Raw genomic sequence first — 22,590 nt, 5'->3', positions numbered from 1 at the left:
TTCATATCATATACATGTATACCATAAACATTATTTTCAGCCTGTATATTTATGTAATAGTTGCCGCTGTACATTAAGCGCCAATCTATTTATGTGTAGGTGTTGGCATTTTGAATATTGAAATTTTAAAAGTTTATTTCAACGATAAACGGTAATCTATTTGGGAACCGATTTGATGAACAATAAAATTAAGCAGAGGACATCAAATATTCTGAATCCGGATTTTCCCTATAATTATAGTGGTCAATTTTGAACCATAAAAAATTAATTGATTGGGTTAAAAAAACTTAATAGCGCGAAAATAAATTTATCAATAAAAAAAAACATACCCCACCCACTTTTGAAGTTAAATGGTGGCTCACTTGGACACCGTTTGGACTAATGCTTGTAAAAATATATGCATTTATCATATATGTAGCTCCATTAGGGTTCCTACATGCGCCACTGTTTTTAGATAGCCAATAAAAGGAACCAGAATTATATTTGTATTAAGGGATAGTTCCGTATTTGTAATTTGTGCATTTTTTAATTATCGCACGACAATCATCTTTCACCGAAGTAAAAGTACGCAGCGAAGTCTAGTCAGAATGAAGCCAAACATTCTACACGTTTAGAACCCATACAGTAACTCGTTGGTTTGTTGCAAGGAAAGATTTCTGTCCCTATTCAATATACTCTCATTTTCCAGTGGCATATAAAAATATCGATCATCATCATGAACTGACTCTTACGTGGCCTACCTGTTGTATATATTGTTTAATTAGTTATCGTCTTAAATATGCATGAAATATTTGCCACTGGCAACCAAAAATCAATCATTTCAGATATGTTGTTTTACAAAGAAACTTAGGTTACAACTTCCTTGGGCAAAGTAGCCCAGTTCGGTGTGAGCCAACTTGAAGGCTCCTCGTTTAAGACCGTACTTTGACCTATAATAGCTTACTTTTAGAAATTCTGACTGGGATGGAGAGTTGTCTCATTGGCACTCATACCACAACATTTTATATCTACTTAGATGGACTTTGATATTTAACTTTCCTTTTTGCCAAATACCTCTTCAATTGTTTCGGTTCTTATATTTACTTGACTTTCAAATATTCGAAAATTTTCAGCGTTCCGTATGTAAATTCTTTACTTACAATTCAGCGTTGTACATTGTCCTGGTTTTTAGAGAGCACCGTTAGTGTATGGCCAAAATGGCAAAACCCTTCGTGCAGATATCGTGTTACTCTCTTTACACGCTTATTAGAGATTTACAATAAAATGACTTTACTCGACATAAACGACCTAACTTAACGTTTTTCGTCCTATTGCATTGAAGCATGACGGAGGGGAGAATACCCTGCATGCATTGTTTGCTCTTTGAATACGCATTTTTGTCTGATATAGTATGAATGTAAAAATCAACCCCAACTACTTTTTTAATTCTTAAATATTCTGTTATTAAATTTTTAATGATTTTATTCACAAAAATATGTTAATGGAATAAGTAAGCTAGCTTGTAATCAAATACACCAATCATTTCTTTTCATTTTATTGACCCATATTTCAGTACTTCTTTAAAGGGGCACTAGCTGTCAAATTCATTGTAACCGATTTGACTCAAATTCTCATATTTGGCTTATAACAATGTAAAACATTTATCCAAACTACAAAAGTCTAATATAAACAGTTTACAGAGCATGGGGTAGATAATATATAGGTTCGTTTCGTGTGTATTTTAGTCCAGACGCCATCTAATTAACTATCGATTTGACCTCAGATGACCATATAAGCGATGTAAACAAACATAAAGATACGAACAGATTAAACCAACACGTGCAATTGCATTTTTATAGGTCTGTTTGATTTTATTTTATAGATTAAAAATAGATGTTTCTCATTGTTTTTAACCATATAAGAATGATTTTATGTGCATCGAATTAGTAATCAAATGATTCACCGTAGTTTCAATTTCATTGTTGACATTCTTTTTCTTTAAATAACCAGTACACGTACAATGCATGCGTTGTCAATCTCTAGCTAGGGGTTAACTTGAAGTTCACATGAATACCGGTTAGAATGATGATGACGTTTTCACTTGCAAGTGAATCAGTCAAAAATTATGTTTAATCGCTTATTTCAACAAAATTAAAGGAAATTGATTGCTAAAAGCAAATTATTATTTCATTATTTCAATTTGATTAATGATTGATCTAAAAAAAATCATACTTTATTTTTTTATATATATCGTAGCTAGTGCCCCTTTAAATATGAATTTAAAAACAACCAAGTATAAATTTAGCATGAAAATATTAAAATAATGAAATCCGAAGCAAGAAGTTTATCACTTTTTTTGTTTTTATAAGTTTGAAGGTTTAAAAAGTAGATTCAAACACACCCGAATGTAAAAATTTGTACGCGACTAACCTTTTTTAAAATTGTTTTTCTGTAGTTTGATTCAAGAAAATTTGACGTGGGCAGAAATTCATATCATTGATATATTTATCAAATAGTACTTTTTTACTACAATAATGCATGGGGCGAGTTTTTTGTCCATGTATACCTAAACGTGCATTCGCGGATTTAGGGGTAGAGGCGTACTCCCCCTTTCGATTGCCAAATAATTTTGAAAATCTCACGTTTTCGACGTTAACTATACACATTGTTAGTATAAAATCGTCCAAATTTTTGTTGCATCGCTCCGCTCGGCAGTATAATTTCAAATATCGGGAACTATGCCCTCTTTCAATTATCTTGGATGTGGCAAACAAATATAAGGAGATGTGGTATGATTGCCAATAAGAGATGAAGTGGATTAACCGATAATAGGCAACCGTTCGGTCTTCATCAATGAGAAAAAAATCCATACCTTATAGTCGACTATTAACTTTAGGGAATTGAGAAAACTATGTATACCGGCCTGATTTAAAACAAAACAATTTACGGAAAACAAATATAACAGATATGAACCAACGACAACAAGTGAGTCACAGGCTTCTGACATGGGACATGCATATAAAGAATTTTGCCGGGTTAAATATGTTTGTGAGTGCTCAACCCCGTTCCCCTATGCCTGGGACAGTGGTGCAACAGCACGACATAAGAACAACATGGAAAACCTTTCTTCAGATAGCTTGGTTTACAAAAGTATATACATATTTAAAGTAATTATGAATATAAAACGTGTTTTTCAGCCGTGTATCACCTTCACTGGTTATCCTATGCATGGATATATCGTAGAGTTTAACTTTTATATATAAATATATACCTCTAAGGCGAGACAAACGCAACCTTACATCTCCTTTTAATACGGTCGAATTGATGTGAAACAAGTGGCGGATAATTAGTAGCCTACATAGATATACGATTTGCACAGTGCCCTTACCAACTTCAGCAAGTTAGTCGTAATCATGTCAATTCAAATTGTCTACACTGCTTTTAAATTAAATATCATGCCGCTTAATTATTCTCTGAAAATTCAATCCAACTCAAGTAGCCGTTAATTTTATTTCATAATATTACAATTGAAAATACTGTCACTCATTTAGCATGCTGTTACTGTAGTTGAAAACATTAAAAGACAGTCGAAAGATACCAAAAGGACATTCAAGCTCACAACTCGAAAAAAACGAACAACGTAAAGAAATGAGTAAATCTAACATTATGTTACCTGGTTTTATGTTTACTGTTTAATTTCGATTCAAGTACTAGTAGTTTATATGAGGCTTTTCACAATATAACAGAACTATATCTGAAATGTGTCCTTATCGATGTTTTTGGTGCAATCATTGATGACAACACAAAGTTGCCCTTGGAATAAATACGAAAAGCATTGATGATATTGCAATAATCTATCCGGTTCCGCATTATGTTGGAGCATACTTTATGTCAGAGCATCTTACAGAGAATGCATGTTTGAGATACTTAGCGCACATGCCCAAATGATCCTATATATAGTGAGCTTTTCTCGTCACTTGGCGTCCGTCGTTCGTTTTCGTCGTAGTTAACTTTTCAAAAATCTTCTCTGAAATTACTAGGCCAAATGTTACCGAACACTTGTCTTAAAGGAAGTCGTCTGACAGTTATGGTTAAACTTTGGAACAATTATCATTGGTGTATTTAGTTTAAAAAGAGTGTTGGATAACCCTGCTGATAAAATGCGAGTGCTGCCTATCGAAAACTCTATGAATAGCGAAATCCTGGTGACAAAAACTTGTTTCACCTAATGTCCATTCACGTCGAAACGGTCAAAATTAATGATTTCTTATAGGAGTTATCACCCTTATATAACGATTTAATTTGATCTTTTTGTGTTTTTACCCCTTTATGGAGCACCGCTTTTATGCTATTTCGTGGCGGTCAGTTTTTATTGGTGGAGGGAGCCGGAGTCTTATATCACAAAGTTTTCCTTTCATATCATGCTCACAACTCGAAAAAAACTGACAACGTAAAGGAATGAGTAAATCTAACATTATGTTACCTGGTTTTATGTTACTGTTTAATTTCGATTCAAGTACTAGTAGTTTATATGAGGCTTTTCAAAATATAACAGAACTATATCTGAAATGTGTCCTTATCGATGTTTTTGGTGCAATCATTGATGACAACACAAAGTTGCCCTTGGAATATTTACGAAAAGCATTGATGAAATTGTAATAATCTATCCGGTTCCGCATTATGTTGGAGCATACTTTATGTCAGAGCATCTTACAGAGAATGCATGTTTGAGATACTTAGCGCACATGCCCAAATGATCCTATACATAGTGAGCTTTTCTCGTCACTTGGCGTCCGTCGTTCGTTTTCGTCGTAGTTAACTTTTCAAAAATCTTCTCTGAAATTACTAGGCCAAATGTTACCGAACACTTGTCTTAAAGGAAGTCGTCTGACTGTTATGGTTAAACTTTGGAACAATTATCATTGGTGTATTTAGTTTAAAAAGAGTGTTGGATAACCCTGCTGATAAAATGCGAGTGCTGCCTATCGAAAACTCTATGAATAGCGAAATCCTGGTGACAAAAACTTGTTTCACCTAATGTCCATTCACGTCGAAACGGTCAAAATTAATGATTTCTTATAGGAGTTATCACCCTTATATAACGATTTAATTTGATTTTTTTGTATTTTTACCCCTTTTTTTAGCACCGCTTTTGTGCTATTTCGTGGCGGCCAGTTTTTATTAGTGGAGGGAGCCGGAGTCTTATATCACAAATTTTTCCTTTCATATTAAAATATATAATAAATAGATAGAAAATTTTAATATAAAAAATTACCAACAAAACAAGATAAACGAGGAGGTCAAAATGTCCGTCGAAATCGTTAGTCAACTCGTTATTGTTTTTTTTCTTAATGATTTTACTAATCTGCGGTGCTTCTGCTTATTATCTTGAAAACTATAAGGGAAAGCTAGAACCTTTTAAAACAAAAATGATCAGCAAGATACAAGTCAAAAATTATAGCAGGAAGACTTTTTAAAGTAATGATTGCCCTTAAATATCTTCTCTTGTGTTTTGTGTTAAAAACTAAAGAAGATGGTGATTTTTGTCATGAACTATATATATTCAAGTCTATAATGTTGGAGAGTTCTAATTGTTTAAGATTATTCACCATCTAATTTAACACAAGTTTTTAACTTAGAATACAATGACTTAATAACTAAATATAAAACTTTAAAAAAAAAATTAGAAAAAAACCCATTCAATATGACTTTCCTTGTTGTCTGGTACGTCCATTGATTTTAGGACTGTTGACGGATGGTAAACGTATCCTATAAAATATAATTCAAAATTGAAGCGAATTCTAGCTAGCTATGATATTTATATATTATTATATTTGATTATTGGTATTGCTAAACGGCGGAAACGGAAACGGAAATGGAAAGAAATATTTATTTAGACGGAATTTAAGGGGGAAATCAATGGACGTACCAGAAAACCAGGAAAGTCAGATTGAATGTTTTTTTTTCTAAATTTTTTTTAAAGTTTCATATTAAGTTATTAAGTCAAAAACTTGTGTCGAATTAGATGGTGATTTTTCAGATTTTTTTCATTGTAATGTTGGCCTAATGCAAGGCGAATCATTATCACCATTTTTATATGCAATTTATGTAAATGACATAGAAATTGAGTTAATTAAACAAGGAATAGAACCATATGAAGTGAAAATGTTAAATCTTTATTTTTTTATGTATGCTGATGACACAGTTCTCTTCAGCGAAAGTATTTCTGAATTACAAAAAATGATAGTCACTGTATATGATAGTTCGTACAAGAATGGTCTTGACATTAATTTAAGAAAAACCAAAATAGTTGTTTTTCGTTATGCCCGCGTCACACTGTCCCGATTTTTATATACGATTGACACCCGGCGAAAATTGTAAGTTCGTACGAAGTTGGTCCCGATCTCGTTAAAATACCAAAAAGTGACCGAAGCAAGTACGATGAATAACGAAGTCTATACGATGGTGCCGAAATTATATACGATAGCAAAAGATGGACATACGAAGGTTGACCGAAGACGGGTATTTAAGCTTCATATCTCAGCCGAAGCCTACTGGATGGATCACGAAGGCTACACGATGGATTACAAAGGCTACACGATGGATTACGATGATGGCGCGATGGCCAAACGATGTCTAAAAGACGTCGTGTACAGCTTACGATGCATTTAAATTATATGCCGAAGGCATCACGCTTTTTAAATTGTTTAATCAATATTGAATATATATTATAATGTACATTTAATTTCTGGTTTAATCATAAGACGGAAGAACGTGGGCTTGAAGGGTAAAACTTGACCCCGACTCTCTGCATATAATGCCATCAAAATCAGGGAGAGGAAGAGTGAGGGGTATGAGTCTGTACAAGTCTGCCATGCATTGCGGGAAATCGATCTTTTTGTCTAATTCTTATAAAACTTAGTTTATTATCCCCTCGCCTACTACATGTAAGTTGCGTGTAGATAAAATTGTTATGGACACTCTAGAACTAAAATGCTCAAAACTTGGTATGGTGTTACTCGTTAAGAATATCTTAAGCGCTATTGACTTTAAAGTTCAAAGGTCAAGGTCACAGTGGCAGTTGTTATACAAGACAATATCACCCTTTTGGACACTCTAAAACAAATATGCTTCAAAAGATTTTAACCACATTTGGTATATTGTTCCTCCTTGTAATGATCTGACATTTTTTACGTTCAAGGCCAAAGGTCAAGGTCATGCAGATGGCCTTGGTTTTTTTCTCCTTGAAATAGCATAATACACAGGAAATTGGTTGCTATTTTTTTTTACCTGCTGGTTCTAAAGACAATATTAAAGGTATTCCAGTTACTGAAAGTTTTGGTTGATTTCTAAAAAAATAGTTTATGTATCAAATATGCATATTCAATTTACCATTTTATGCATGTGTCATATACAAATATAGTGTCCATATTTGTCCCCAATATGTTACATACGAGGGGATGACACGCTCGGCATTGCCTTGTTTGAACTGTAAAATATGTGCACTAGTCTGGATAATCACCTATAATTATGCCCATGTTTACTGATCTATCTTAAAGGTAAGGTAATGGTTTCATTGATCCCTTTTATTCAAAAAGAGCTCTTTCCAGGAGAATATCATAATAATATAGACAAAAGGAAGGATGTGGGGAAAGCAACAAATGCGGCAAAATATGACATATAGAAAACAAAATGGTTATGGAGTAATCATTTGTGTGACAACAACTCAGACGATACATAAAAAATCAGAATAATGAAGAAAAAGTTGGGTTCCCTATATACGTGTACCTGCAGTGTTGGTGTACGAGGCGCGTTTATGATTTTCATTATATATGTTACTTGATATGAAAAATTTACAAACAATAATATTTTACTTGTAAAAGTAAATCCTGAGCCTGTAATAGCTGCTCTTTTTGTTCCATTTGAATTATATGATATGAGCCTTTCTTGTTCTCATAGAATCATATGATATGAGCTCTATGTTTTGTGAACGTCTTTCTTAACTGTTGTATTAGACAGACCAGTGCATGGCACTTTAAATGTATTTTAGCGCGAAAATTAACTTACATTTAGCTGGATTTATAACCGTTGTAGTTCCATCTTGTCGCTTTCGTACTTTTATTCGATGACAATACGACGGGATTACGAGGTCTTCACGAAGTCGTGTTGCCATCGTAAGACCTTCGGGTAGCTTCGTGATTCATTCGTGTAGACATCGTAATGTTAAAACTGCCCGATTGAAACGATGGAAACACGAATGAAATACGATGTTCAAAGATTCATTCCCGGTGACATCACGATGGTCAGGATGGTGATACGAACTCAATACGAACCCTCGACATCGGACGCACCTTCGGGGATTTTTTAACATGTTAAAAAATTTAGAACCCTTCCCGAAGTTGTCCCCGAGTCCCCGAAGGCTAGAAAAAGTGGCTGATGGTTCTACGATGGTTAAAGATGGCACTACAAATAGCCCGATCTGGATACGATCAGTCCCGATTTTGAAAATTTCCATAATCGTGTTGCCATCGGCGTAAAAAAGACAGTGTGACGCGGGCATTAACCAAAACACTTTGACTGAAATGGGTTGAAGTTGCGCCTTATTGTAAACAGTTATTTGGCAAACACATCATATAATTTACTATCACAGTTTCTGTGGAATAACGATAACAACCAAAATTCAAAATTTAGAAGATGACCTTGACCTTTGACCTTGACCTCAATTTCTTTCAAATGGACCAAGGACTTAATATAAAAAAAAAAACTATAGGCCTCTACGACTTATAACGTATGAATTTATCCAACAAATCGCCTATATTAAATTTTCAACGGGAAATAACTCCCATAAGATGTCTTCCGATCACTCAAGTCAAAATAAACCAAATCATTCTCAAGAGTAGACGAACAATTTGGTAAAAACAGTTTGCTAAAATCTTTTACGGTGTTAGAGATATAGCGATAACAAGAAAAAGGGGACACGGGGAGATAACTCCTATAAGAAAAAGTGTTCGGTCACACAGGGTGAGTTTTGAAACCCCCATTACTGTACAACATCATTGGCCAAAAAATCCATTCGATATGTTGTAAGACAAAAAAGCATCTCAGACGGCAGAAGAAAAAAAAAAATAATCAGAAGAAAAACAAAAGGACTTTCCACGAAAAGTGGAAAGACCTAATACAATAATAATTTAACACTTACCAATCTATAACTTATAAAAGCATATTTCCCCCTTTCGTTACCCTACAAGAAACTTTCATAGGAGCCGCTGATTGCGGATCATCGTACGCATATTTCCAAAATGTTAACGTAAATTGATTGCGTCATGTGTTAAAACAGTTTAGGCCAATCAAATCGGTATATACGATTTAATCTGCACGCTCTGGATGACTCTTTAACCCGAACTCCTACGTCGCTCGGGTTAATTAGGGTCACCAGAGCCGTCCAGATTAAATCGTATATACCGACTTGCTTGTTCAATAACTATAACTTGAACTTAATTAGCAAGGTCCGGACAGTACTAGACCTAAAACTGACCACAAAATAACATAAAAATGCATATATAAAAAGAAACACCTATAGACAAGGATTAGTGTCCAACGGATTAGTTTTTAATCGTCAAAGTGATTTCCATTACGACAAACATATATTTAGCAATATAATTAATTAAACACAACGAAAGGTAATAGGTGAGGTAAACGAATAAACAAATTGTCACTTTAGCACTTAAAATATATTGTCTAATTAATAAATTTGAATATATTGTCTGAATTTGCTTTATTTCTACTTCACATTTGTTCAAATCTTCCGGGTTATATATTTAAAGTAATTATGTGTAGGTATAATAAACAAAAAATGATTCTAAGCGTGCATTTCTTTCAAGGGAAAATGGTACTATTTATTATGCCATAGGCGACAATATTAACATTTTCTAAATTTACAACTTTTTAAGATAAAAACCTGGATAAAACAGTTATATGTTGTGTTAGTACTTTATTATTGTGTTTTAAAAATTAAAGCCAAATAGTTACAGTATCATGACCAACTTCCAACGGAGCTTGTTTATGTTATCCATGCCCACCGTCATTTTGCACCAAATTTGTGAAATTTTGCAAGTCTTTTCAAATAATTCTCTAGAAAATATTTCAATAGGTTTCAAAATTTATGTTGTAAATATACACACTGCAGTTATTCATAGACAAATAAAAAATATATTGTACCCTTACATCCAATCACAGCGCTCCTAATTTGACTTCCGTCACCTGCTTTGGGTACACAAAAGGCCAACCTAATGCTGGGAAAATAAAATACTACCGTTTTCCCTCTAACACATACGATGCAAATGGCTAAGCGCGCACATGTTTTGATAATCTGTTTCTAACATACGCTTGCAAAGTTTACATAAAATTTGACAAACTATACACTCGCTAAAAATGCGTCTACAATTTATCTTTCATCGTATGTTAGTACAAACGCTACATTTGTTTCTAATTTTAACCTGATTAAACGATGAATTTGTTTCTACGTTTGTAAAAAGTCTGTTTACCAACAACATGTGCATGCATTATTAAAAGTTCAAACAGGGTCAGTAAACACTGATTAAACGATGTATTTGTTTCTACTTTTGTAGCGTTTAGAAAACAACAAACGCCACACAAAGTTTACAAAATTTTGGTTAGAAAGAAATGCACTCTAAGTCTAAACATGTATCATTGTCCTTTTGTTTAGTTTCTTTTGTTACATATTTTGACATCGGACTCGGACTTCCTTTAAACTGAGGGTGGATTTATTTCTAATCAAAATTTTGTAAACGTTGTGTGGCGTTTGTTATCGTTTGTTAAACGCTAAAAAAGTAGAAACAAATACATCGTTTAATCAGTGTGTTTTGACCTTGTTTTGAACCTTCAATTATGCATACACATTGTGTTGATAGACAAACTTATAACGCGGAAATGTCTACTGCAGAAGATGATTTACACATAGAGGATATCGCCCTTTTATCTCTTTTATGCATAGACAACTTCATTGACAGTTCCGCATCTTCATCTGATGAAACATCTGGAGACAGTGCTGATGAAGCTCTTTTATTAAAAACAGCTACTGAAATAATACAGAGGAGGGCAATACCTAAAATTGGATCATTTGTTCATATTGTTTTAAGTTAATATGACAATCAGGAATTTAGAAGAAATTTCAGGCTATCAATGGGTACGTATTTATTTCAACATATTGTATTAGAAAGAATAAATATTTCATAACATTTGATATTTCGCAATTTTTTGTTCAAAGTATTCAGTTTTTTACGTGATACATGCAGCAGTGGGTACTTGTTTTTTTAAATCTGTCTAACTTTAAACAGTATCTACTATGACCATTGTGAAAAATGTCCATATGTTATGGTAACTCTCTGAATATCAAATTTTATAATTGGCATATATTGCTTTGTAGGCACTTTTCACAGAATTGTATGTGGTATTTTGCAAATACAGTGTGCTATAGGTCAATTGCAAGTTGTCTTGATGTGAGTGATTCTACAGTGATGAAATCGGTAGACGGCATTGTGTCAGCGATGGTGAAGGATAAAAACAAACTCATACGTTGGCCAAAAGGAGAGCAGTTACGCAGAAATGAAATGGCTTCAGAGCATTTCAATGTATATTTGCCGCAAATAACAACAGTATACTTAATATGTAAATGAAATAAAATTATTTATGCGAAATTATGCACAAAAATTCAATGATTATGTACAAACACATTCTTTTTATTCTTAGTGGTCTGTATATATGTACTTGGTCATTGGTGATTTATGTAACCTCTCACTTTTGCGAACTTTTGAATGGACCACGTATTCAAACAACTGGGTACTTGTTTCAATCCATACATGTCCGATAAATATCAAGGTAAGATTCCCTTTTCAATCAGTCTCTTTGATCTCAAATTGAAAAATACATTTAAAAGCAAGACTGCATATTATATATGTTGATTTATGTTTTGTTCTCAGGTATGCCAGGTGTGGTTGGTGCAATAGACGAAACCCATATTGCAATACCTGGTCCAAATCAACATCATGAAAATTACAATAACAGAAAAGTATTGTTGCCCAAGTAGTATGCGACCATGAGATGAAGTTTATGTCTGTAAATACTGGGTGGCCGGGATACGTTTATGATGCCCGTTTTTTCCGAAATTAGGGAAGCGGATAATAAATAAAACAACCTTGCCTGACGAGTTTCATTTGATTGGGGATTCAGCATACCCTCTTTCTTAAAATCTGATGACACCATTTAAAGACTTTGGTACCTTAACCAGGCAACAGCAACGGTACAATTGTGTTCAAAGTTCTACCCGAATGGTAGTAGAAAGATCCATATGTCAACCAAAGGGAAGATTTAGGAAATTGAAAATGTTGGATTGTACACTACCAAAATCAACAGATCCTGTTACTTTCTGTAGCATTTTACATAACATTTCCATCCCTAAGGGAAACTTTTAACAGATGAAGAAATAATAATAAATAACAAGAAGTAATTGTAACAGGATGCTGTTAAGAAGTCTCCCAAACAAAGCTCCCATAACTCGCCATTCATATGGTCTCATGTTCATTTGATTTGACTTTTTGTCCCATACAAGAATATATATGGCTTACGAGTAGGGATCTCCACCATTTACAAGTATTCAAACAGGAGGGGGTGGTGGTGACCCCTAGGGAATTTACCTACATTTCATTTGATTTGTTTTATTGTCCCCTACAATAATGTATATGGTTTAAGGGTGGGGATCTGGACCGTTTACAAGATAAAAGCACATTCTCAAATTGAACGGGGTGGGGCGACCCCCAGAAACTTCTCTTTATTTTCATTTGATTAGTTGTATTGTTCCATACAAGAATATATATGGTTTAGGGGTGGGGATGTTGACCGTTTACAAGTTTTCAAACAAGAGGGGGTGGGGTGATCCCCTAGGGACTTCCCTTTTATTTCATTTCATTTGTTTTATTGTCCCCTACAAGAATATATATGGTTTAGGGGTGGGGATGTTGACCGTTTACAAGTTTTCAAATAAGAGGGGGTGGGGTGACCCCCTAGGGACTTCCTTTTAATTTCATTTCATTTGTTTTATTGTCCCCTACAATAATATATATGGTTTAGGGGTGGGGATGTTGACCGTTTACAAGTTTTCAAACAAGAGGGGTGGGGTGACCCCCTAGGGACTTCCCTTTAATTTCATTTCATTTGTTATATTTTCCCCTACAAGAATATATATGGTTTAGGGGTGGGGATCTGGACCGTTTACAAGATAATAGCACATTCTCAAATTGAACGGGGTGGGGATGACCCCCGAGGACCTCCCTTGAATTTCATTAGATTTGTTTTAAGGTCCCATTCAAGAATATATATGGTTTAGGGGTGGGGATCTGGACTGTTTACAAGATATAAGCATATTCTCAAATTGAAGGGGGTGGGGATGAACTCCTAGGGACTCCCCCTATATTTCATGTGATTTGTTTTATTGTCCTATAATCAATTCTGAAGACTGCATGTATCTATCACTTACAGATTTCAAGTTATAGTCATTTGAAAATTTTAGAAAATAAAATCCCATAGGGTTCTATAGTAAACCCCTCCCTCCTTTCTACCCCCCAAAATACCCCTTAATAGACCCCAATGCACAAACGAATGATTGATGGCTCACCTAGACATATTAGTCTACCATTTTATGAAATTCTAAGTCAATCTGAAAAGTGGTTTTGGAGAAACGCTGCAGACAAGTTCATTTTTTAAAGTGGCGGAAGAGGAAGAAGAGGAAGAAGAAGAAGAATAATAAGAACTGAGCAAAAACAATAAGTCTCCAAACTTTGTTTGGGAGACTTAATAATAATCTTGTTCAAAATTTAAAAATACAATGACAAAATATTTTTTTAATTAAATGTAATTATGTTAATTATTAGTATCATATTAAAATTCATTTTTTGTTTTGTAAAGCTTCTACCATATCTCTTAGCAGGTCGGCCTTTTCTTTATATCTTTTATCTTTCATTTTTTCTTTTTTCTGTTCTATTTCTTCCAGTGCTTTTGTTTTTGCTTCTTCTGCTGTTTGTTTTTTTCTCTCCAATAATCGTCAAACAGACTTGCAAATTTATCAGAAGCTGAACATTGCCTTCTTCTGTTTTTTCAGGCTCCTTGTCTGGTTCTGGTCCATCCTCTCCTAGTTCAATTGTGTCATCTGCAGCCGAATTTTCTTCTTCTTTATCATCAGAAATTGCTGTCTCTGACACATTCAGGGGACGCACATTTGGGTTTGTCACCCATGAGGTCATTCATCTCCTATTTCCCATTTCTTTCTAGAACCTCCTGAGGTTTTGTTGTCGCTAAAAATTAAGCTTATTTCTTTAAGTTGGTCTGTTATGTCTATCCACACTTTCTTCCGTTTTTTTCTGCTTCCAACAAATTTCTCTTTCTCGCTGTCGTAAGTATGTATCAATGTCTTGACAGCATTTGGTGTCCATCCTTTTCCTGCCTACTTCTTGTCATCAGGAATTGTAATCTGACTTTTTGAAGATGATGTTGATGTTGGGGTAAAAGTTACATGAAGGATTGGTAGATTTTTATGTTTGCACACGTGTACCGGTATTCCTCCTATTCATCTGGCTTTCTAAACCATAACTCGCTGGTAAATTTCTTCTGTTGTTTGTATTCACAGGTCTTTGGTTCTAATTCATATCGATGTAGTCCCCTCTCATGAAAGATCCTGCATATGATGGACAGGTGCTGGACTGGAATATGAGAGATGAATCATAGTATTGATAACTGTGATTTCCCTCAGATTCTATAAAAAAAACAAATATTTCAAAGTAAACAACAGATATGTAAGAATGAGCATAGATATATAAAAAAAAAACACACATTTAAGCGCACCGTGTATAAAATTGTGCGTTTCTTTAATAAAAGTTGCACGATGTGCTAGTGTTTTTTGTTTTTTTTATTTTCACGATAATCTTTACAATACCAAAAACTTCATGAGGAATCATTAAAGTCGAGCGCGCCCTGAAAGGTGTACTTGAATTGCTCCATATTTATATTTTTTAACCAATATTTTAATTTATAAACTGGTTTTAAGGAAATAATTGCTAGCACTGCATGGAAAATCCTCTATCTATCAAGAACCGAATGGCCAATATCTGAGAACAAGTGGAAAGGCTGTGGATTTTCTATAAAATTTCAACACATTGGTACACAATCAGTAAAACTAACGATAAAGACAGAAGTACATTTGCAACTTCATTCCTTCTTGACTCTCTGAAGACTGATGCTCTGTAAATATAGAAATTATGTATTGTTATTTTGCCAAAAATGGCACTAATCTTCTTTTAAATCACTTGTGTGTGTTGTTTATATGTTCACAGAAACCTCATGTTAGTGAAAAATCAATAATAATATACATACCTCCTTTTCTGTTGACAGAATCCATCTTTGTAATAACCGCGGGAAAAAACACGTGCAGATCAAGGTTGAAGTTAGAAAAAAATGTAGCGTTTGTACTAACAAACGATGAACGACAAACTGTAGACGCATCTTGAGTGAGTGCATAGTCTGTCAAAGTTTATGTAAACTTTGCAAACGTATGTTAGAAACAAATGATCAAAACATGTACGCGCTTAGCCGTTTTCATCGCTTGTGTTAGAAAATAATGCGCATTGCTGTGTGTGTGTTGGTTTTTTTTTTTGGCTAGAGGTATAGGGGGCGGGGTTGAGACCTCAAAAAACATGTTTAACCCCTCCACATGTTTGTGCCTGTCCCAAGTCAAGAGCATCTGGCCTTTGTAAGTCTTGTATGATTTTAATTTTAGTTTCTTTTATATATTTCGGAGTTTAGTTGACGTCCATTATCACATTTTTGTTTAGGGGCCTGCTGGAGCACGCCTCCGATTGCAGGATTTTCTCGCTGTATTGAAGACCAAATGTGGCCTACGGCTTTTTATGCTCTTTGGACGGGTTGTTGTCTCTTTGACACATTCCCTATTCCCATTCTCGATTTAATTGTTCCAGAAACGAAATGAAAAAATAAAATTGTTTCCTTTAAAAAGTTGTGGAGGAAAAATACCCAATTAAAGACCTTAAATTTCAAACACTATGTCTTGCAATAAAAAATTTTATAAGGACAAAACATGGGTTTCGAGAAGCCCTCTCCTATACAACAAAATGACTGTCGGTCCCTATAACATAGGGTAGTATTCTTTCAAATGCCAAGTAAGATGGTGACTAAGGTGGTCAATCGCATCTAGTACATTGTTCCATTTAAAGTTATATACCTCCCGTGATTTGGATAATTCGATTCTTGAATTGTAAAATAGCATAACACAATCTCGGTCTATGTCTTTATTTAAATATGCAAACTTTTAGAGAGGAAGGTGATTCATTTTGATTAAAAAAAAACCAATAAAACACTTTTCGTATGATTTTATTTTTTTCAACTTTGGCAAATAAGGGGAAGCAACTCATAAAACCTTACTTTTACTAACAAAAAGTTTCATTAATTACACCACTTTCCGCAAAATATATTTTTGTATATTTTTAGTATGTTGTTCATAGATAGTAACATACTTGGTTTTTTTTAGAGAAAAACTGTCTGTTGCAATTAGTTGCAGGTTGTTCACTATTACGACTAAATTGACCAGACTACAATGATCTACAATGTATCTTCTTTACAAGACCTTTATAGCTCTACCCCGTGACACCACTCATTATTTTTCTGTAGAAGCCATTGATAGCAAACCAAATGTTTATTCCATATTTCGAGCCCTGGTTTTATTTATGGACATATTAACACCACTCGAAATCTTGCTCCAACGATGCACCTGTTTCTCAACTTCAAGACATATATAGCTATACCTCGTGAAAACCCTAATTATTTTTCTGTAGAATCCATGTTATAAACCAATTGCCCTCTCTGTTTTTTTCTTCATATTTTTCAAATTTAGAGCTCAAGTTTCAGAATTTTGAACATAGCGCCACTTGAATCATTGCGCAAACGATGCATCTGTTTATTTTTTACAAGACTTATATATACATTCTCCATGACACCCTCATTATTTTTCTCTAAAAGCCATGGAACAGGTCATAACCCTGTTTTTTTAAATTCTATCACGATCATTTTATCGATATACCGAATGACAGCAGTGAGTAAATAAACAAGCAAACTGATGGAAAAATACATTAGTTTGAATTCGACAATATTATAAGTATTCAACTTACTGTACTTGAAGGTCGCCATCTGAAGTAAATTAAGTATTGACATGGTCATTAAAAGACAAATCACTTAACATAGTTAGGGAATTGAACTTAAAGTTATATACAGCTACATGAAAACATATACTAGTATTCAAACCTCAATTCTTCTTCTGATATTTTTCTTTTTGATTTTTTTTTTTTTTGGAATTAAGATTTGCTTAATGGCACGGTTGTTTCGGTTCTCTCCATTTGTTAATAATATTGTCAATGCCTAATGGACTTGGACCTAGCGCAATATTAAGTTATAGTCAAAACATGTGTAATCCATTTCTACTACTATAATACATTTCATCAATATGAAAATCTGCATCGAACTAAAATGTTGCATGTTGTCTTACGACATCAGGCTTTAAATCGTACGGTTTCTTTCTTATCTGAAATAAAGGATATGTGGTATGACTGACAATTACTTAACTATTTCAAAGAGTCACCATGTTTGGGATCTAAGAACATGAAGATGCAATTGTACATCGTAAGGCCTTCAACACTGAGCCTGAACATAGTAATGCCTTCAAAATTAAGCAAAAACTTTATAGATGGCTATAAAAGGCCACAACATAACAACATGTGAATTACAGTCTTTTTGTGATTTTTAATTTTAGTTCATTTAATATATAATTCGGAGCTAGTATGACGTCCATTATCAGTGAACTAGTACACATGTTTGTTTTGGGGCAATCTGAAGATCTCCGAAGATCTCTGAAGCACGCCCCCGGTTGGAGGATTTTCGTGCTGTACTGAAGTGATGGTGTTCGGCTTTTTTTCTGCTATTTAGTTGGGTTGTTGTTTATTTTACACATTCCCCATTTCATTCTCAATTTTATTGGAGTGTAAAAATGGAGGTAACATATCAAAAACTATTGTTATATTCCTGACTTGGTGCGAGATTAATAGTTTACTCGAGTTTGAATTCTTTGCTAATTCTCTCCCTCTATCATCAAATGTATATTTTATAAAATTGATATTGAATTTATTAATGTATTACAATGTACTATAATGGTATGTATAAATATGATGGTACAGATGTATAAAAGGGAGTAAAAATGACAAGGAATAATTTGATATGGAAGTCATTGACATTTAGAAAAAGTACCAATGAATTAAAAATACATGAATAGGAAGGTAAAATATCGTTAGAATTATGGATGAAATCGATACGAAAGTAACAGGCGGCATGAAAGAACATATGGCAGTGTATATTCATAAACATAATTTGGAATGACAATCCATACAGTACTCGTTGTGGTTTCCCTACTTGCATGACTATAAATGGTGTTTCACCTTTTTATTCCCCCTCCTAAACAGGGATGGGGTAATTGAAAATGTAATGGTAATTAAGTGTAATGCATTACAATTTTCCATGTGATTGAATGTAATGTGTAATTGAGCATTTTTTTAATTACTTGTAATGGTAATTTAATTAATTACAATGAAACAAGCATGTAATGATCAATTACTTTTGAATTACATTTCAATTACATGTACTTTTATGGTGTTAATGATAAGGGTTAAATTAAATGTTTAATAATATAAATTGTAAAATTATATTTATTTTTCAAATATTGATATCACATACTTTCTGTAATTTATTCTAAAAATTTTATATTACTTTTTAAAGTTATTTGACCAACAGAATTTTTTCTAAATAGTCTTATGATTTGAAAAATACATATGTTTTTTAGAAAGATTTTTAACTAAATAGATTGAAAAATAATAAATCACCATGTTAAACAAAAACAAAAAATGTGTGAAAAATCTTTATGAGAGTTCATTTAGAATTTAAATTTACTGCACACAATCATTTTGTCAAATTAGTATACACAAAAGAATTATAGAGATAAAAATTAACAGCTTTAAAAACAAAGAGCAATTAATCAGATTAAAATGTCCACTATTACATGTATTTTATCTAATTAGCAAACTAATGCTAAGATATAGACATTATATACATTGTTTGTACTAAAAATTATTTTTAATGTTGTGACAAACATACCTTTTAATAATTATTAAGTGATTTTATTTTATTTATTTATAATATCTTTATTCATGCTATGTTTAATTTAAATAACTTCATTTTTTGAGATGTCAAAATACCCTTTAATGTATTGGCAAGTTAATAGGAACTAATTTCCTCTCCTATCAACACATCTACTGATTATGGAAGTATAATACCTCCATGTCTTAATCAAGCGATATATGCCACATTAGCTCCTATAGAAATACTTTTGAGAATGGCTGTCAAAGTGTACAGACCAGAGAGGTGCAGACTAAATGACAAAACATTAAAATTACTCATGATTATCAAATGCAACGTTAAACTATGTTTACATGAATATTTTACACATACATTATACATACATGTATAATATTGGTTAACAAATATTATGATGAAATGTAATGTGTAATTTAATTAATTACTTTGGTAAAGTAATTGTAATTTAATTAATTACATTTCAAAAATTGTGTAATGTGTAATTAGTGTAATTGACCATTTTTGCAATGTAATGTGTAATTAAATTAATAACATTCCAATGTAATTGACCCCAAGTCTGCTCCTAAAACTTATTCAGAAACTTTTCTTGTCTAAAGAAAGAAACGTATGAATCAACTGTTCATGCATTTCAGTGTTGAATATCAAGTGCAGGTGTCGACACCTAAATATACATGACTGAGCTCAAATTGACTGATTTTTATGTTGATAATTGCAATTTCACGTGAAAAGGAAGAATTGCATACTCGTTGATTCAAAGAAAACAGGATATGATTTCCTAATTAAAATCCATAAAAACTTACTTTGGATAAGACTAGACTCTTTTTCATCCTGCAAAAGATCAAATAATTATTCGCGTATGAATAAAGAAAAGCAAAATAACAATTAATACAGGGACGTTTTATAATAACTCAGTAACAGTCACAAATAATAAATTGTTACGATTAAATTTAATTAAACTTCTTTATGTAAGAATTGACTTGTTTTATTTTGCTTCGCAGATTACATTGTGACATTATGTTAAATGAACTCACAGATTGATGACAACCTTACAGATCACAATACTTTTAAAATATTAAAATTATTTTTTATGTTATAATACAGCTATCAAATAACGCAAATTTGTTATATAAGGAAACACAATATACCTGATTTTTTCTATAAATGATTTCCTACTGTAAACCAACTTATTTTCGCGAATACTTTATTTTGCGTTTAGCCGTTACAAGCTCTTTTCGCGATTTTCAATTTGCGTAATGATTTATATTCGCGTTATTTTTTTTAACTATTTAACATTTTTTTTCAAATTTTGAGCTCTAGTTTCAGATTTTTGAACATAGCACACTTCGATACCTTACGCAAACGATGCGTCTGTTTCTCCTCTACAAGACCTATCTAGTCATACCCCGTGACACCCCTCATTTTTTTTCTCTAGAAGCCATGGAATAGGTCAACCACCCTGTTTTTAACATTTTTTATTTCAAATTTTGAGCTCTAGTTTCAAATTTTTGAACATAGCGCCCTTCGATATCTTGCGCAAACGATGCGTCTGTTTCTCCTCTGCAATACCTATATAGTCATACCCCTAACACCCCTCATTAAGTTTCTCTAGAATCCATGGAATAGGTCAACCCCCCCTGTTTTTAATATTTCTTTCAAATTTTGAGCTCTAGTTTCATATTTTTTAACATAGCGACCTTCGATACCTTGCGCAAAAGATGCGCCTGTTTCTCCTCTACAAGACCTATATAGTCATACCCCGTGACACCGCTCATTATTTTTTCTCTAGAAGCCATGAAATAGGTCAACCCAACTGTTTTTAACAATTATTTTTCAAATTTTGAACTCTAGTTTCAGATTTTTGAACATAGCGCCCTTCGATACCTTGCGCAAAAGATACGCCTATTTCTCCTCTACATGACCTTTATAGTCATACCCCGTGACACCCCTCATTATTTTTCTCTAGAAGCCATGGAATAGGCCAACCACCATTTCTGTAAATGTGTAGTTCAATTAAAGGTGCTATATTTTACACTGACGGACTTCTTTTACGTTCTAAATTGAAGTGGGTGCATTGGTGGTCTTACACCTACAAATAATCCGTTGACAGCTGCAGATTTACTGTGGTACTGAATATTAGCCTAAACTAAGAGATGTGACTTGTTTTATCAATGGATTAATATCATTTCATGATACAGTTTAAATTGCAATATTTGGACGGAATTTCTGCCTTTTAGAAATAATTATCATTTAACGGCCGTTGCTGTTTGATTTTTTTTCGGTTTTTAGATACATCGCCTTATTTGTTCGCTGGCTTATTTTTCGCTAGTTATTGTTCGATAGCTTTAGCCTAGTTAGGTTTACGGTAAAATAGTTTGACGTCTAATATATTATGATTAAGGAATCTGTTTCAGTATTGAAAAATCCAAAAACACAAACATACAAAAAGTGGATTTATGGGTCATAGGATCATCAATTGTGAAAGACCTTGATGGTAAAAAAATGTACAAGAATAAACAAGTGAAAATCACTACTTTGAGAGATAAAACTGTAGAGGGAGCAACAAAATTTGTAAAATTGGGAACAGTACATGCTAAAAATGTTTTGCTACAAATAGGATCAAATGATTTGGAACAAAAAACACCAGATGATGTAATACAAGAGGTTGAATTACTTGTTCGTGAACTTAAATCTACTCTACCAGAATCTACAGTTGTGATCGGGGAACTTTTACCAAGATATTATCTTGGTGACCGAAACAAAGCTGATGCATAGAATGAAAAAATTGGTCTATACAATATTTTACTTAGAGACTATTGTGTTGATACTGGGTTACACTATGTACAATTTGAAAATATGATTCATTCAGATTTCTATGATGGTATTAATTCATCCAAATTTTAAAGGTGTAAAGCTTTATGTCAGATGTGTTAAGGAAATTTTAAACCCACTGTTATCAGTTAGATATGATAAAAATTATCCAAGGTCCTTCAACAATGGCTATTCAGTGAGGTCAAATTATGACCAGAATAGAAGTGGGTACAATAAAAGAGATACAAATGGATATCAGGGTTACAGACAGGACAAGCATAACTCTTATAATAGATATACAGAGAATACAAAAAATGGATACACAGATAGTACAAACAACAGATATACAGATAATACAAATAACAGATATACAGATAATAAAAATACTAGTCACATGCACATGAACAATGATAGGGACAACATGTACAAAATGTTTGAATACATGTTTAGTGGAATGAGAGATGGACATTATTAAGTAATAAGAAATAAAGATCTTTTTGTTGACATTTTTAAATATTTGATTTT

At 33.1% G+C, this 22,590-nt stretch overlaps 1 protein-coding gene across 1 annotated transcript in view; it reads right to left on the bottom strand.

Moving 5' to 3' along the window:
• LOC143063799 (uncharacterized) overlaps positions 1–22,590 on the bottom strand; it is a 154,829-nt gene that overhangs the window by 11,872 nt on the left and 120,367 nt on the right. The window contains exons 17-18 of the mRNA XM_076236181.1: positions 20,058–20,085; positions 17,229–17,247 (exon numbers count right to left, since the gene is read on the bottom strand). Of these exons, the coding sequence (XP_076092296.1) occupies positions 17,229–17,247; positions 20,058–20,085 (47 nt within the window). The remainder of the gene's footprint in view (positions 1–17,228; positions 17,248–20,057; positions 20,086–22,590) is intronic.

The sequence above is a fragment of the Mytilus galloprovincialis genome, chromosome 2 (assembly GCF_965363235.1).
Source record: "Mytilus galloprovincialis chromosome 2, xbMytGall1.hap1.1, whole genome shotgun sequence".
In the NCBI taxonomy this organism is placed as follows: domain Eukaryota; kingdom Metazoa; phylum Mollusca; class Bivalvia; order Mytilida; family Mytilidae; genus Mytilus; species Mytilus galloprovincialis.
Note: the sequence above shows the minus strand (reverse complement) of the source record. Positions and strands in the feature narration are given on the sequence as shown.